We start from the raw sequence: 14,167 nt of genomic DNA, 5'->3' as shown, positions 1-14,167 counted from the left end.
GCAGTGACGGGCATGTATGGTTCAAGATGACCTCATCGATGGTTGATGATTGACGGAGAGTGAATCAACAAGCTACAGAGCGTGCGATGCAAGTGGTGCAAAGACAAGGTGTGCACAAGAGGCTACGAGGTTGTGGTACGGCAACAGCGTCGAAGCAAGTAATGGCGAAACGAATGCGCGAGAGGAACTGGATCGAGATGGAAATCAGATAGCAGAGCAGGTCGCAGATGCAAGTCGTGGAGACCAATCGCAGAGACAGATGGTGGTGATAGTAATGGTGGAGGTTGTGGTGATAGTAATGGTGGAGGTTGTGGTGATAGTAATGGTGGTGGAGGTGAGGCAAGGATGGCGAGAGTCGATGTAGGAGCAAGGTGGCTTGCAGAGGTGGGTGTGATTCGGATAGAACGGAACCGGGGCCACGGACACTACGGCAGCTAAGGCGACCAAAGTCAGCAAGTCGGGGAAAGAAGGCGGTCAAAGGGCAAAATCGGTGCGAGAGAGGCTTGATGACATTGCGAGAGAGGCTTGGTGACATTGCGAGATTGTCTCGGAGTCCATGAAAGTAAGGGAATTGAATAAATGCATTGCCAGGACAGAGGCAAGACCTAGGACATGAAAGCTAGCATGACAGAGCAAGCAAGCCGAGTGATAGAACAAATGGCTGGAGAAATGAGGAAGTGAGTGTTTGAATTACGAGAGGGATCGAGTTGAAGCGGCTGTGCGGTTCGGTAGTACAGGAAAGAATTGCGGGTTTGGCTAAAAGGATCTACGGATGGCCGGACTTTCTTCTGTTCGGCAGCCACAATCACCACCATGCGGGCTGACGAGATTTGAAGCGACACCCGGAAACAGGCCTTTGATGGAGCGGGGGACCAGCCAAAAAAAACAAAAGCCCTCACCTGCCCTCACCTGGAGAGGATATAGAATGCAATGCCTCTGCAGCTTACGGAGCTGAAAATATCTTGTTCATTTCGCAGGGGAAAAAAGCTCCGATCTCATAACATTGCGTCTGTAACAATGAAACAGCAAAGACAGCGGCACGGAGAGCAAAAGCACAAAAGTGCAAAAGCCGATAGGATGAGGCAAAGTGAAGGTTTCATAACCACAACCACAACCACAACTACAAACACAACCTCAATCTCAATCTCAATCTCAAAATCTCATTCGGCTTTTTATTTGTGTCAGCGAGACAGGGAGGTAACGGTAGCGGTGAGAGAGGTGCGATGCGTTGCGATTGTCGAGCTGAACGCTTTCTTCCCGAGTCTTGTTCTAATTGACCGAACAAGCCAAGCGACAGGGAAGAAGTTGTGGCAAACTCATGCGAACAGGATCATGTCACCCAGGATCGAAAACCGGTCAGTCGGTCCCTTGAAGCCTGTAAAGCGAATGCTGGCGTACGACTTAGCTAAGCGAGGCCACAAATTAGGGATCCACTGAGACCGGCGTTGTAGGCAGCCAAACGATCGGACCGAATGCACAGCTGTGCTCGAAAGATGTGAATCTGACTGTGTCTGACTGTGGCAGAGATGTATGCCGTTGCTGCTCGCTTTGATTCTTTGAGTCTGATGTCGCCCACGCGAACCTCTATCAAGGTTTTTCACAAATGGTTGTCCAGGCAAACAGAGAAGCCGATGGTGAGGAGCGCAGACAGACACGTCAACAGCGTGGTGTCGATGTCAGGCCGAAGCCTTGGTCGTGGTTGTCGCAGGAAGGCGTCTCGAATGGTAAGCGAGGTGCGGGCGAGGAATCGTCAAATATGATCTGTGCCGGTCAACCGCCAGCGACTTCCTTTCGGAAGGCATTCGAGATCGGGGTCGGGAGCACAACGGTTCCAAATCGTGTAGAAATTTTACCTTGATCCGAACCTCCCTCTGCCAGCTTGGTGGGATTTTTGCACAGTCGCCGATTGTAGATGAAGCACACGCCGCCAAGACAAGCTCGCTGCTGTAGAGCCTCTTGCTATCAGAGCTCACGGGATGGATGGCTTCTCAACACGGTTTCAGCATGTAGGCTTTCAATCGTCCATGGTCGCCGCCTGAGCTTGGCACGAATGGAACCCTAGGCAGACAGCATTGAATGGGCCGCTACGACTATCTCGGCAACTTCACTGCCGATCACAACACGCACATATTTTCTCATCGGCACAGCGGACAAAAATTTCTTGGTCTTGCAAACGAGACCCAAGTTGATCAAGTATGCTTGCCGAACGCACCGACAAACTCGGGTTGTTAGATACCTTTCTCGCTTCGGAATCCGATCGAGACAGTTTACAGATACGATGTGGGACGTGCCGCTCTTCGTCTGTCGTTCCCTTCTCTATAAAGGACGGGTGTTATGGCAAGGCAGAAAGAACCAGGCGTCGGCCTGTAAAGTTCAAAGTCCGCTCCATTGTATGACCAAGGCGGTCGCCGGATTCAAGCACCGAACAAGCAAGCAACAATCGAAAAAAGTGAGGTGAAAACTTGGATGTCTTTGTTAAAAGCTGCAGCTCGACAGCCAGCCGAGTTCAGAAACGAGAAAATGTTGCTAAAAAAAAAAAGGTAGCCGCTTCAAGGCTTGCAGCAAACCTTGTTCGCCCAGCACTCCTCGACTCTCTTGCCCGAACCAGGCTTGTACTTGACAGTCAGCATCCTTCACAGCTGCAGCTGCACCTGCATGGCTAAACGAAACGCAACAGTCCGCACCGTCTTTGCGGAATTTGCTTCACTGGGTTGAGAAGGGGTTCCTTGCCTGAACCTCCGCAGATACGTGTCTTTTCCTTTGCGCCGAGTGTGACAAGCAACTGTCTCGGCGTAACCTGCTCTTGATGAAAGCAATCCCGCTTATGTGAGCATCACCACCACTTGCATACCAAGCCTCTGCCGACTGCATCTATTCTTTCTTAGCCGTGATTGGTGGGAAACTGACGTTCTCATATAATCCTGGGCCCGACGCTAGAATCGGCTGCAAGAATCTCCTGTGGATTGCACCAATCACCATACAAGTGTAGAAGCAAGATTGAAAATTCTCTGATCGGCATTTCTAGTTCTGCATACAGCATCGTCAAGTTGGCAGATAGGGACGGCACCGATCTTTTCAGTCTCCGGATCTTCTGACCTGTTCCATCTATCTCTCCTCGCTCTTTCATCTGGAGCCTAAGCGACGGAGTGCTAGCATCTAATGAACATCGTGTCAGAGCGGAAGAACTCTGTCTGATTTACTATGGCCTTCTAATGATAAAAGATTAAAAGAAGGACGGGTGTCGACACTCAGCGGCCGACGACAGTCAGAGCACAGTGTTCAAGCTATTCAGCAGAAACACTATACTATATTGACCTAAAAGAACAAGGTGAGAGCCTAGAGCTCTCAGCTCAATATATATACATCTTCGTGGCACATGCCGAATGTGGGAGTATCCTACTCAATGATGAAGCGTGACAACTAGCGGGACTAAGTTGTATCCGATCTCTGATCAGATCGGCCTTTTCCCGCTCTCCGATCGGATCGGCCTTACCCGGTTTCTTCCGTATCAGCTTACGTCAACTTGCATCATCATATTGGATCGTTACCTTCAGCATCTAAGACCATCGTTTAGTAACCATAGCAATCACTGGTCACATCAAAGTCGGACACAAGGTGAGCTGCGGTATGAATACGTTATCAGTGGTTGCACGAGGGCAGTGTATCTGCTGTCTCCTAATAATAGGGTTAGAAACGCCAACTGCCCTCAGATTCTTGATGGCGAGATCGAGCATCATTTGCGTCGCCTGTGCGATGTCCCCATCGGTGGCATAGACCGTCAACTTGCTCAGCAAGCCCGGCAGCTGAAAGACTGGTGCCAACTCTGGAGTGACATTGTCCAGCCCGCGGTTTGATATGCCAATATAATTCACAGCAAAAGCCACGGCCACCGCCTGGCCAGCTCGGATCATCCGACGCCTCGAGACGTGGTAGCGCCGCCCCTTTTCCAAGTAAATATCGATCAAGCAGTGCCTTGCATTCTGGTTTGCTCTGGTGGCCAATCTCGGTGCCACATGGACAATTCCAGCACCTACCTGCACTCCTATGAACGAGATGACGGCGTTTCGCGCTTTCTCGGCCAACGCATTTGCGAGAACAGCTTGATTGGTGTCATAGGCTTGGAGAAGTGCAGGATAGTTGGTGACAGTGAACTGGCACTGAACTTTCCAAGCATCCATGTTCACAGATATTGCAGAGGCCTACAAGTAGGCAACTAGCGCCAGAAGAGGCAGAATTCAGAACATCATCATTCTTAGTCCAAGGACTGAGCCTCGAAGTCAGTGGTAATCACTTGTTGGTCTTGAGGGTGGTATGTCAGGCGACACAGGTCGTCCGAGATTCTCTTGATCGTGAAATCGAAAACAGCCCAGTCCTTTTGTGTCTGGTTTCCGCCTGCGTCGTTGTAGATGGTCAAGGTCATTCCTCCCAAGTTGAGTTGATGCTGCAGCAAACAATGTCTGAGCTCGGTGTTGATTGCCAAGATACTGATACTTTCAACCAGATATTCCACTGCCGCTGGAGTGAACACCCCTTGTGGTAGATGTTGAAAGATATGTCGCCTTGCGTAACTATGGTTTGGACAAGCTGGTTTTAGGTTCATAGACAAAAACAAGGAGAGGTAATATTGCAAACTATCTACAGTGACAGATGCAACTATTTAAGTGGAACAAGACAAGGCAAGACACATCAGTGGAGGGGCCCCAAGCTCCTCAACCCCTATGCATGATGCAGGGGCACACAAAGTGAGGAGGTCCAGCTCCTTGGCCCCTATATCAGCAATATCAGCATGATGCCACCAATACAAGGTCAGGCCAACCTCCAACACTCCTCCTATTGGTGGCTAATTTACCTGGCAAGCACACCTAAGTCTTTGCATGACTTGTTACTCCCTCTAGCATTGAGCAACTTAGTAAGACCATCTGCAATTTATAACTCACCTGGAATCCATTTGATGACAATGAGCCCCTTTTTGACTGCATCCTTGATGTATGCCACACAAAGTGTGAGTGCCTTGTTTTGTTGCAGTCCATCCAAGGAGGGGACTCACTGTGCAGGTTGGTGATTGGTGTGGAGTACAACTCCTGCATTGCTGTTGCCAATGAGGCTGAGACCCTTGACAATGTCAATGAGCCAATCAATGTCATGGCATGCATTGCTGAGGGCCACCACTTCTGCTTCAGCAGTTGATGTCAATATGATCCTCTGCCAGCAACTCCTCCAAGCTATGGCTCCTCCAAATAGCATTAACACAAAGCCCAAAGTGGAGTATGGGTTCTCCTTCCAACTCCCAGCATGATTGGCATCCGAGTAAGCGAGTGGCACCCTGTTGTCGTTGTTAAGAAGGTACATTAGCCTGCTGAGGGAAACAATCCAATATGATAATACGTGCTGATATAAAAAGAATTGGGACACAGAGGAGGAGATCTACACAAAGATCAGGTACAACACAGTCCTGCTTGTTGTCAAGATGGATCATGAAGTAGGAGTGCTCCCACTTTAGGCATGTGCCACACATTTGTATATATATATAGCAGGGAGCTTGAGGTCCTCACCACACTCTCACTTTAGTCAATTGAGTATACATGTTTCTGTCTAAAACAGCAGGGTTAGGGTTAGGGTTCTAAGGGCGTCCAGCCGTGGGGCAGATGCATCTTGCGCTCCTCGAAGACGGTCCAATTTAATTTTGAAGACGGTCCATTTCAAAATTCAAGAAAGTCCAATACAAAATTCAAGACAGTCCAATACAAAATTTAAGATGGTCCATTTTAAATTTTGAAGACGGTCCATTACAATTTTGAAGACAGTCCATTTGAAAATTCAAGACAGTCCAATACAAAGTTCTAAGGGTGTACGGCTGTGAGGCAGACGCATCTTGTGCTCCTCGAAGACGATCCATTTCAAAATTCAAGATGGTCCAATACAAAATTCAAGATGGTCCAATACAAAATTCAAGACAGTCCATTTCAAAATTCAAGACAGTCCACTTCAAAATTCAAGACAGTCCACTTCAAAATTCAGGCCTTGGGGCAGATGTGTCTTGCCCTCCTGGAAGACAGTCCACTTCAAAATTCAAGACAGTCCATTTCAAAGGTCCAATACAAAGTTGATTTTCTGTGTGTGCTGAGCTGGGAAGATGATCAGCTACAGATCAAAGATGGTCCAATTGAAATGGAAGACAGTCAACTACAGTCTGGAAGACAGTCCAATTCTAATTTGATGTTGCAGCAACACAGGAACACAGTCTACCACACACTTGTCAACTACTATTCCAGCCATGCCACCAATCACCTGTCTGGTGTGCAGCTATGTGTCAGGGGTCTCGCGCCTGAAACCCAGGTCGGTCTGTCGAGATACTCAGTGACTATCAAACTGTGCGACAGCTATTGTCTCGGTATCGGTGACTATCAAGTTGTGCAGTGACAGCAGGTGGCATTCATTGTATATACTATTGTAGGTTTCGGCTGACCTCTGTGGACACTCCATTCAGGGGTAGCTCAGCATGATCAATATCAATGTTATGATGACACCAAGGTCTGGTGTGAGTGTTGATGATGATGAGGTTGATGGTGTTGGTGATGAGATTGGTGATGTCGATGATAATGAGGTTGATGGTGTTGGTGATAAGGTTGGTGGCGTCAACACGAGTGTCCAGTGTGTTGACTTGATGCTTGAAGTGATCCCTGGACCGCAGTGGACTACTGCCTTCGGTTCTATCTTGATCTGGACTGCTAACCTGCTATGGGCGCCTTTGGATGTCAGGTAGTGGTGATACAACACACACACTACGGTGAGGAGCAACCTTTGATGGATTGCTGCTATGCTGACTGAAACTAATATATACTTATGCTGAAGTGATAACTAGTTATGGTGAGTAGAGTGGATGAGGCTCCACTCGACCTTTGATGATGAGAAAGCATGGTTATATACCTCTTCACAGCATCGCCAGCGATGCTGCTCCTGCTCTCTCTCCAGAGAGTACCTTCTTCATCGAGTACTGTTCAGGGGCCTCTCCTGCTTGGTACCCCTGTGTCTCTTGAGTGGTGTCGACTCATTCGACACTGCTCCTCCTCCTCCTGACCTGGTGTTGACTCCTTTGACACTGCTCCTCTTCCTCAGGACCTGCTTGCCAGTGTCCTATGACTCTTGTCTCTCTCACCCCTGAGTGGTAACCATCCGAGCTTGGTCCTCCTCTTGGCTGTGCCTGGCCCTCCTCACATGTGGCTCAGTTCTCCTTTGCATGTGAGTCCATAGGAGTCCATGGTCTCCATGGAGACTGCACTACGACCATGCTCTCTACTGGTATCGACTAGGTCTTCGATACCTGCGCTCCTTCCATATGAACCAATGACCCTCCTGCTTCTTGAGCATCCAGGCCCATGACAGGTTGTTCAATGATTGGCACTACTTCACAGAGCGACTGTCAGAACAGTTTAACCCACGCAATGCTAGGATGGAGGCATACAACAAGCTGTTGGCTCTCAGACTCACAAGTGATGCTCCTGGTGCCGCCACATGTCATATAGAGCGGTTCAGAGACTTGGAAGGACAGGTCAACCTAGATGACAACGAGCTAGTAATTGATCTCTTCAGAGGAAGTCTCACTCGCAGCATACAGGAGAAGTTCAAGAGGAATCCACCTGGGAAGAGATGGGAGTGGTACCAAGAGGTTGAGGAGATCGATCGACAGAGGATGCTACTACAGCAGTCCTCGGCTAGACACTCACTCCCAAACACCACGTCACCTCCACTAAGAACTGGGTCTCGGCTAAATCAAAGTTCGATCCCCATCTGACAACCCACTCAACCTTATCCAGCTCGATCACCATCACAAGCAACTACACAAGCAACTATACAAAACCTAAACTGACCCCTTCCTCATCATCCCACCCAACCCTCAAAGCAAGGAAGCCCTGCTCCATCAGGTATCAACACCTGTCATGTATGCAAGGGTATCGGCCATTGGGCCAGAGACTGCCCCAGCAGGAAGGTAGACCCTCTTAGCTCTCGACCCATGGGACCAAAGGTTATGGTCACCACAGTAGACCCCTTTGAGGAGGCCACCGACTCAGGAGATGGCCACACAGGCAGTACCAAGATGGGTGACCCCAAGGCCATGGACCTCAGCTCATACCAGCAACCCATGTGTCATGGGCCTGGATGCTCAAGAAGCAGGAGGGTCATGGGTTCATATGGAAGGAGCACAGGTATCGAAGACCTAGTCGACACCAGTAGAGAGCATGGTCGTAGTGCAGTCTCCATGGAGACCATGGACTCCTATGGACTCACATGCAAAGGAGGGCCAAGCACAGCCACGAGGAGGACCAAGCTCAAGGAGCAGGCACAGCCACGAGGAGGACCAAGCTCAAGGAGCAGGCACAGCCACGAAGAGGACCAAGCTCAAGGAGCATGCAGATGGTTACCACTCAGGGGCTCGAGAGACAAGAGCCAAAGGAACTGTCACTGATCAAAGGAGGAGGAGCAGTGTCGAAGAAGTCGACACAGGTCATGAGGAGGAGGAGCAGTGTCGAAGGAGTCGACACCACTCAAGAGGCACAGGGGTGCCAAGCAGGAGAGGCCCCTGAGCAGTACTCGATGAAGAAGGTACTCTCTGGAGAGAGAGCAGGAGCAGCATCGCTGGCAATGCTGTGAAGAGGTATATAACCATGCTTTCTCAATCATCATAGGTCGAGTGGATCCCCATCCACTCTACTCACCATAACTAGTTATCACTTCAGCATAAGTATACATTAGTTTCAGTCAGCATAGCAGCAATCTATCAAGGTTGCTCCTCATCGTAGTGTGTGTGTTGTATCACCACTACCTGACGTCCGAAGGCGCCCATAGCAGGTTAGCGGTCCGGATATAGATAGAACCGAAGGCAGTAGTCCACTGCGGTCCGGGGATCACTTCAAGCATCAAGTCAACACACTGGACACTCGTGTTGACGCCACCAACCTTATCACCAACACCATCAACCTCATTATCATCGACATCACCAATCTCATCACCAACACCATCAACCTCTTCATCATCAACACTCACACCAGACCTTGGTGTCATCATAACATTGATATTGATCGTGCCGAGCTACCCCTGAACGGAGTGTCCACAGAGGTCAGCCGAAACCTACGATAGTATATACAACAAACGCCACCTGCTGTCACTGCACAACTTGATAGTCACCGAGTATCTCGAGACAATAGCTGTCGCACAGTTTGATAGTCACCGAGTATCTCGACAGACTGACCTGGGTTTCAGGCGCGAGACCCCTGACATTAGAGTGGATCGTTCAAGCAGCTCCTCACGATCACCATGACGGACCCAGACCTCAACAATAAGCTCGATAGACTACTCACTCTATTGGAAGCACAGCTAGAGCTCACCAGACAGGGTCATCGAGAGGAACGATTACAACGAGCTCAACTGAGCAGGGAGGAGACAATGGACCTCTCTCACTCAGAAGACCAAGCAGGAGGAGGAGATGAGTCTATGATAGGAGACCCACATACTCCTACTCCAGCTCCACGACCAAGACGATCAGTCTCATTCAACCTGGATGAGCTGGAGGACATCAACTACGAGAAGTATGCTTCACCTACTGGGCCAAGATATGTCAAGACTAAGCTGGACCCCTACAGCAGGACTAGGACGGACCCTTACCCCCTGGACCACGAGGAGGATACCAGCATCATGGCAGAGCTTAACCGGTCAAAGCCCATTGCCACCCCCTTTCCAAAGTTCAATCCCCGAGACATGGAGATCTTCATTCTAGAAGCCGAAGCATGGTTTAAGTTCAACCAGGTGTATGAGCAGTCTAGGATGATCAATCACATGGGTGCTCAACTGGAAGGGACAGCAAGAGAGTGGTGGACCTCCAAGCTCCGTATTGATAGAGCTAGAGAAGGAAGGTTGTTCAATGATTGGCACTACTTCACAGAGCAACTGTCAGAGCAGTTCAACCCACGCAATGCTAGGATGGAGGCATACAACAAGCTGTTGGCTCTCAGACTCACAAGTGATACTCCTGGTGCCGCCACACGTCATGTAGAGCGGTTCAGAGACTTGGAAGGACAGGTCAACCTAGATGACAATGAGCTAGTGATTGATCTCTTCAGAGGTAGTCTCACTCGCAGCATACAGGAGAAGTTCGAGAGGAATCCACCTGGGAAGAGATGGGAGTGGTATCGAGAGGTTGAGGAGATCGATCGACAGAGGATGCTACTACAGCAGTCCTCGGCTAGACACTCACTCCCAAACGCCACATCACCTCCACTAAGAACTGGGTCTCGGCCAAATCAAAGTTCGATCCCCATCCGACAACCCACTCAAACTTATCCAGCTCGATCACCATCACAAGCAACTACACAAGCAACTATACAAAACCTAAACCGACCCCTTCCTCATCATCCCACCCAACCCTCGAAGCAAGGAAGCCCTGCTCCATCAGGTATCAACACCTGTCATGTATGCAAAGGTATTGGCCATTGGGCCAGAGACTGCCCCAGCAGGAGGGTAGACCCTCTTAGCTCTCGACCCATGGGACCAAAGGTTATGGTCACCACAGCAGACCCCTTCGAGGAGGCCACCGACTCAGGAGATGGCCACACAGGCAGCACTGAGACGGGTGACCCCGAGGCCATGGACCTCAGCTCATACCAGCAACCCATGGACCCCGATCACGAGGAGGAGCACAATGATGATGAAGACGAGGGAAACGTCAGTGGGGTGATGCACTGATGGCATGCATTGCTCTACAAACCTCCTCGCCATCACTCTGTATATATCAAGATTGTCAAGTATGTTTCTCTACCAGTGGAGGCAAAGCAGTACTGGAGCTCTCTGGAATGGTTCAAGACCATCCTGCTCGGATACTAGCTGATACCGGTGCTGGTTTGTCCATAGTCTCAGATTCTTTCATTAGTAAGTACCAAATACCCACAAAACCCATAAAAACAAGATCGATCCATGGTGTCACCGGGCACCAACTCTCCATCAATAGTTCTGCGAGCATGCAGGTATCTATTGGTACACACAATCTGGGTGTGGTCGAAGCTTCAGTGGCCGACACTGCGGACTATGACCTCATCCTGGGGTTCACTGAGCTACGGAGGCTCAAACCCACCATACAATGGGATACGGGCCAGCTGGAGTTCAAGACTCAGGAGCAGGACTGACCCCCTAGGAGACCCCCTGAAGCAGCAAGAGCAGGGGACCTAACCATGAGGAGACCAACCCTTCATGGTAACGAGTTTGTCTCAGCAGAGCGCATACTACGAGCAGCTCTGGAAGATGGACCCATAGGGTTCATGCTGTTAGAGGAGCCACCATCATCACTCCCAGCCTTTGGTTTTGTACCTACAGGCGCAGACAAAGGAGTCGAGATGGAGGTGGAGGTAGATAAGGTGGTGACGGCTGCAGACATACCAAAGCCATACCAACACCTGCGAGATGTGTTTGATGAGGTGGAAGCAGACAAGCTGCCCCATCATACCGAGCATGATCTCCACCTCGAGTTGATAGAAGGAGGTAAGCCACCTCAAGGGCCCCTATACCTTAAGGGACCCAAGGAGATGTCCGAGTTGAGGAGATACTTGGATGAGAACCTCGAGAAGGGGTTCATAAGACCATCGAAGAGCCCGGCACGATCACCAGTGCTCTTCGTACCAAAGAAGGATGGAGGTCTCAGACTCTGTGTGGACTACAGAGGTCTCAACGAGATCACTGTCAAGAACAGGGCACCATTGCCCCTCATCGAGGAGCAGCTGTTCTTACTCAGGAAGGCAAGGATCTATACCAAGCTAGACCTTAGAGCAGCATACAACCTCATCTGGATTGCTAAAGGAGATGAATGGAAGACAGCTTTTGGCACTCAGTTGGGACTCTATGAGTACCTAGTGATGCCCTTTGGCCTAGCCAATGCTCCAGCTCACTTCCAGTCATTCATCAATGACATCTTCCGAGACATCATTGGAGTATATGTAGTGGTATACTTAGATGACTTCCTGATCTTCAGTGACACTGAAGAGGTACATGTGAAGCATGTCACCGAGGTCCTCACTCGCTTAAGGAGCAACAGGCTCTTTGCTAAGCTGTCAAAGTGTGAGTTCCACACCAAGACAGTTGAGTTCCTGGGGTACATCATCAAGCCAACAGGCATAGAGATGGACCCAGAAAAGGTGCGCACTGTCAAGGAGTGGCCAATGCCGGAGTCAATCCATGACATCCAGAGGTTCCTGGGTTTTGCCAACTTCTATCGAAGGTTCATAGCCCACTTTGCTCGCATAGCCAAGCCCTTGACAGCACTGGTAAAGCCTATAGAACGGTTCAAGAAGTTCGAGCTACCAGAGGAGGCCCAACAGGCCTTCCACAAGCTCATCCAGGCCTTCACATCAGCAGGAGTGCTTCAGCACTTCGACTACCACCTTCCAACAAGGTTGGAGACTGATGCAAGTGACTTTGCTATAGCAGGAGTGCTCAAGCAGGAGCATGAAGGACGATGGCATCCAGTGGCCTTCTACTCTAGGAAGATGTCTTCTGCCGAGAAGAACTATGAGATCCATGATAAGGAGCTCCTAGCGGTGGTCGCCTGCCTCACTCAGTGGTGACACATGCTAGCTGGACTACCGAACCAACTGGTCATCCTCACTGACCATGAAGCCCTCAAGTACTTCAAGTCACAGAGACGCATCACAGGTCGACAAGCTCGATGGGCCATACTACTAGCAGACTTCGACTTCATATTGCAATATCGACCAGGAGACAAAGGTGGTGAACCCGATGCTCTCACCAGAAGGACAGACATGCAACCAGCTGGTGAAGAGCAGGATCACAATGTGAGGCAACTACTGCCTCCTCGAGTGTTCAAGGAGACAGCAGACCATGACTCGCTCCTAGTGGCCCCCATGATCTCGATGGAGTCCATAGCATCAAAAGGTCTCAAAGACCTGGTCAAGATCTTCCAGCCTTTAGACCAAGAGCTACAGGAGATACATAGGAAGAAGCCTTTCGAACTCAAGGATGACCTATGGTACAGTGGAGGAAGGTTGGTTATCCCCAAAGTGATCATGCCAGGGAGGACCAACAACCGACACTCAAGGAGTGCCAAAGAGGTAGATGGACAGTCTCTCTCTGTAGAGCATCTGCGATTCATGGTGATGACCCAATGCCATGATGGTATCACTGCTGGACACGTAGGAAGAGATGCTACCATCAAGGCAGCTCAACGACATTACTGGTGGCCAAACATGACAGCTTGGATTGCAGACTATGTAGCAAGTTGTCCTGTATGTGCTAGGTACAAAGCTCCTCGTCATCGTCCATATGGTTTGCTACAGCCACTAGCAACCCCAGACAGGCCCTGGGGCTCCATATCCCTCGACTTCATCGAAGGACTACCAACATCGAAGAAGTATGACTCCAAGACCTATGACTCTATCTTAGTCATTGTCGACAGGCTAACCAAGTTTGCCATACTAGCTCCAACCCATAAGACAGTCACGGCCAAACAGACTGCAGTATTGCTATATGGACACATGGTTAGACTCTTTGGATATCCAGATCACATGGTCTCGGACCGAGGCAGGCAGTTCATATCAGGAGCATGGAAGGCATTTGCAGAGCAAATGGGTGTGAAGCACTCACTTAGCACGGCTTACCATCCTCAAACGGATGGTCAGACAGAGAGAGTCAATCAGGTCATAGAGCAATATCTCAGGATGTACTGCAACTATGAGCAGAATGACTGGGCCAACCTGCTGGACACTGCGGCCTTTGTATATAACAACACGGTCCACAACAGCATTGGTGTCTCACCATTCTTTGCATGCTATGGATGGAACCCCAAAGCTCATCCTGACATCCCTCAACGACTAGGAGTCAATGATCCAGGTCGCTTCGAGTACCTCATGGATGGAAAGGAGCGTTGCAAGTACCTCCAGGAGCAGATCAGAGAGGCACAACGTAGATCAGTAAACCAGTATAACAGGAAGCACAAGGACATCGAGTTTAAGGTGGGTGATATGGTCTATATCAACCGACGAAACTGGAAGACAAGGAGACCCACACCCAAGTTAGACACCCGGTTTGCAGGACCCTACCCAGTTCAGGAACGGGTAGGGTTAGGGTTAGGGTTAGGGTTAGGGTTAGGGTTAGGGTTAGGGTTAGGGTT

At 49.9% G+C, this 14,167-nt stretch overlaps 1 protein-coding gene across 1 annotated transcript; it reads right to left on the bottom strand.

Annotated features, from left to right (window-relative positions):
* Positions 1-3,593: 3,593 nt before the first annotated feature.
* UHO2_05069 (uncharacterized protein) lies at positions 3,594-4,178 on the bottom strand (the record flags this gene model as incomplete). The annotated part of the gene is made up of 1 exon (XM_041556072.1): positions 3,594-4,178. One exon carries the CDS (start codon positions 4,176-4,178, stop codon positions 3,594-3,596), a length of 585 nt encoding a protein of 194 aa, XP_041412006.1.
* Positions 4,179-14,167: the final 9,989 nt, after the last annotated feature.

Source organism: Ustilago hordei (genome assembly GCF_900519145.1).
Source record: "Ustilago hordei strain Uho2 genome assembly, contig: UHO2_contig_12, whole genome shotgun sequence".
Classification (NCBI taxonomy): domain Eukaryota; kingdom Fungi; phylum Basidiomycota; class Ustilaginomycetes; order Ustilaginales; family Ustilaginaceae; genus Ustilago; species Ustilago hordei.
The sequence above is the reverse complement of the archived record's forward strand: the minus strand, read 5'-3'. Positions and strand labels throughout refer to the sequence as shown.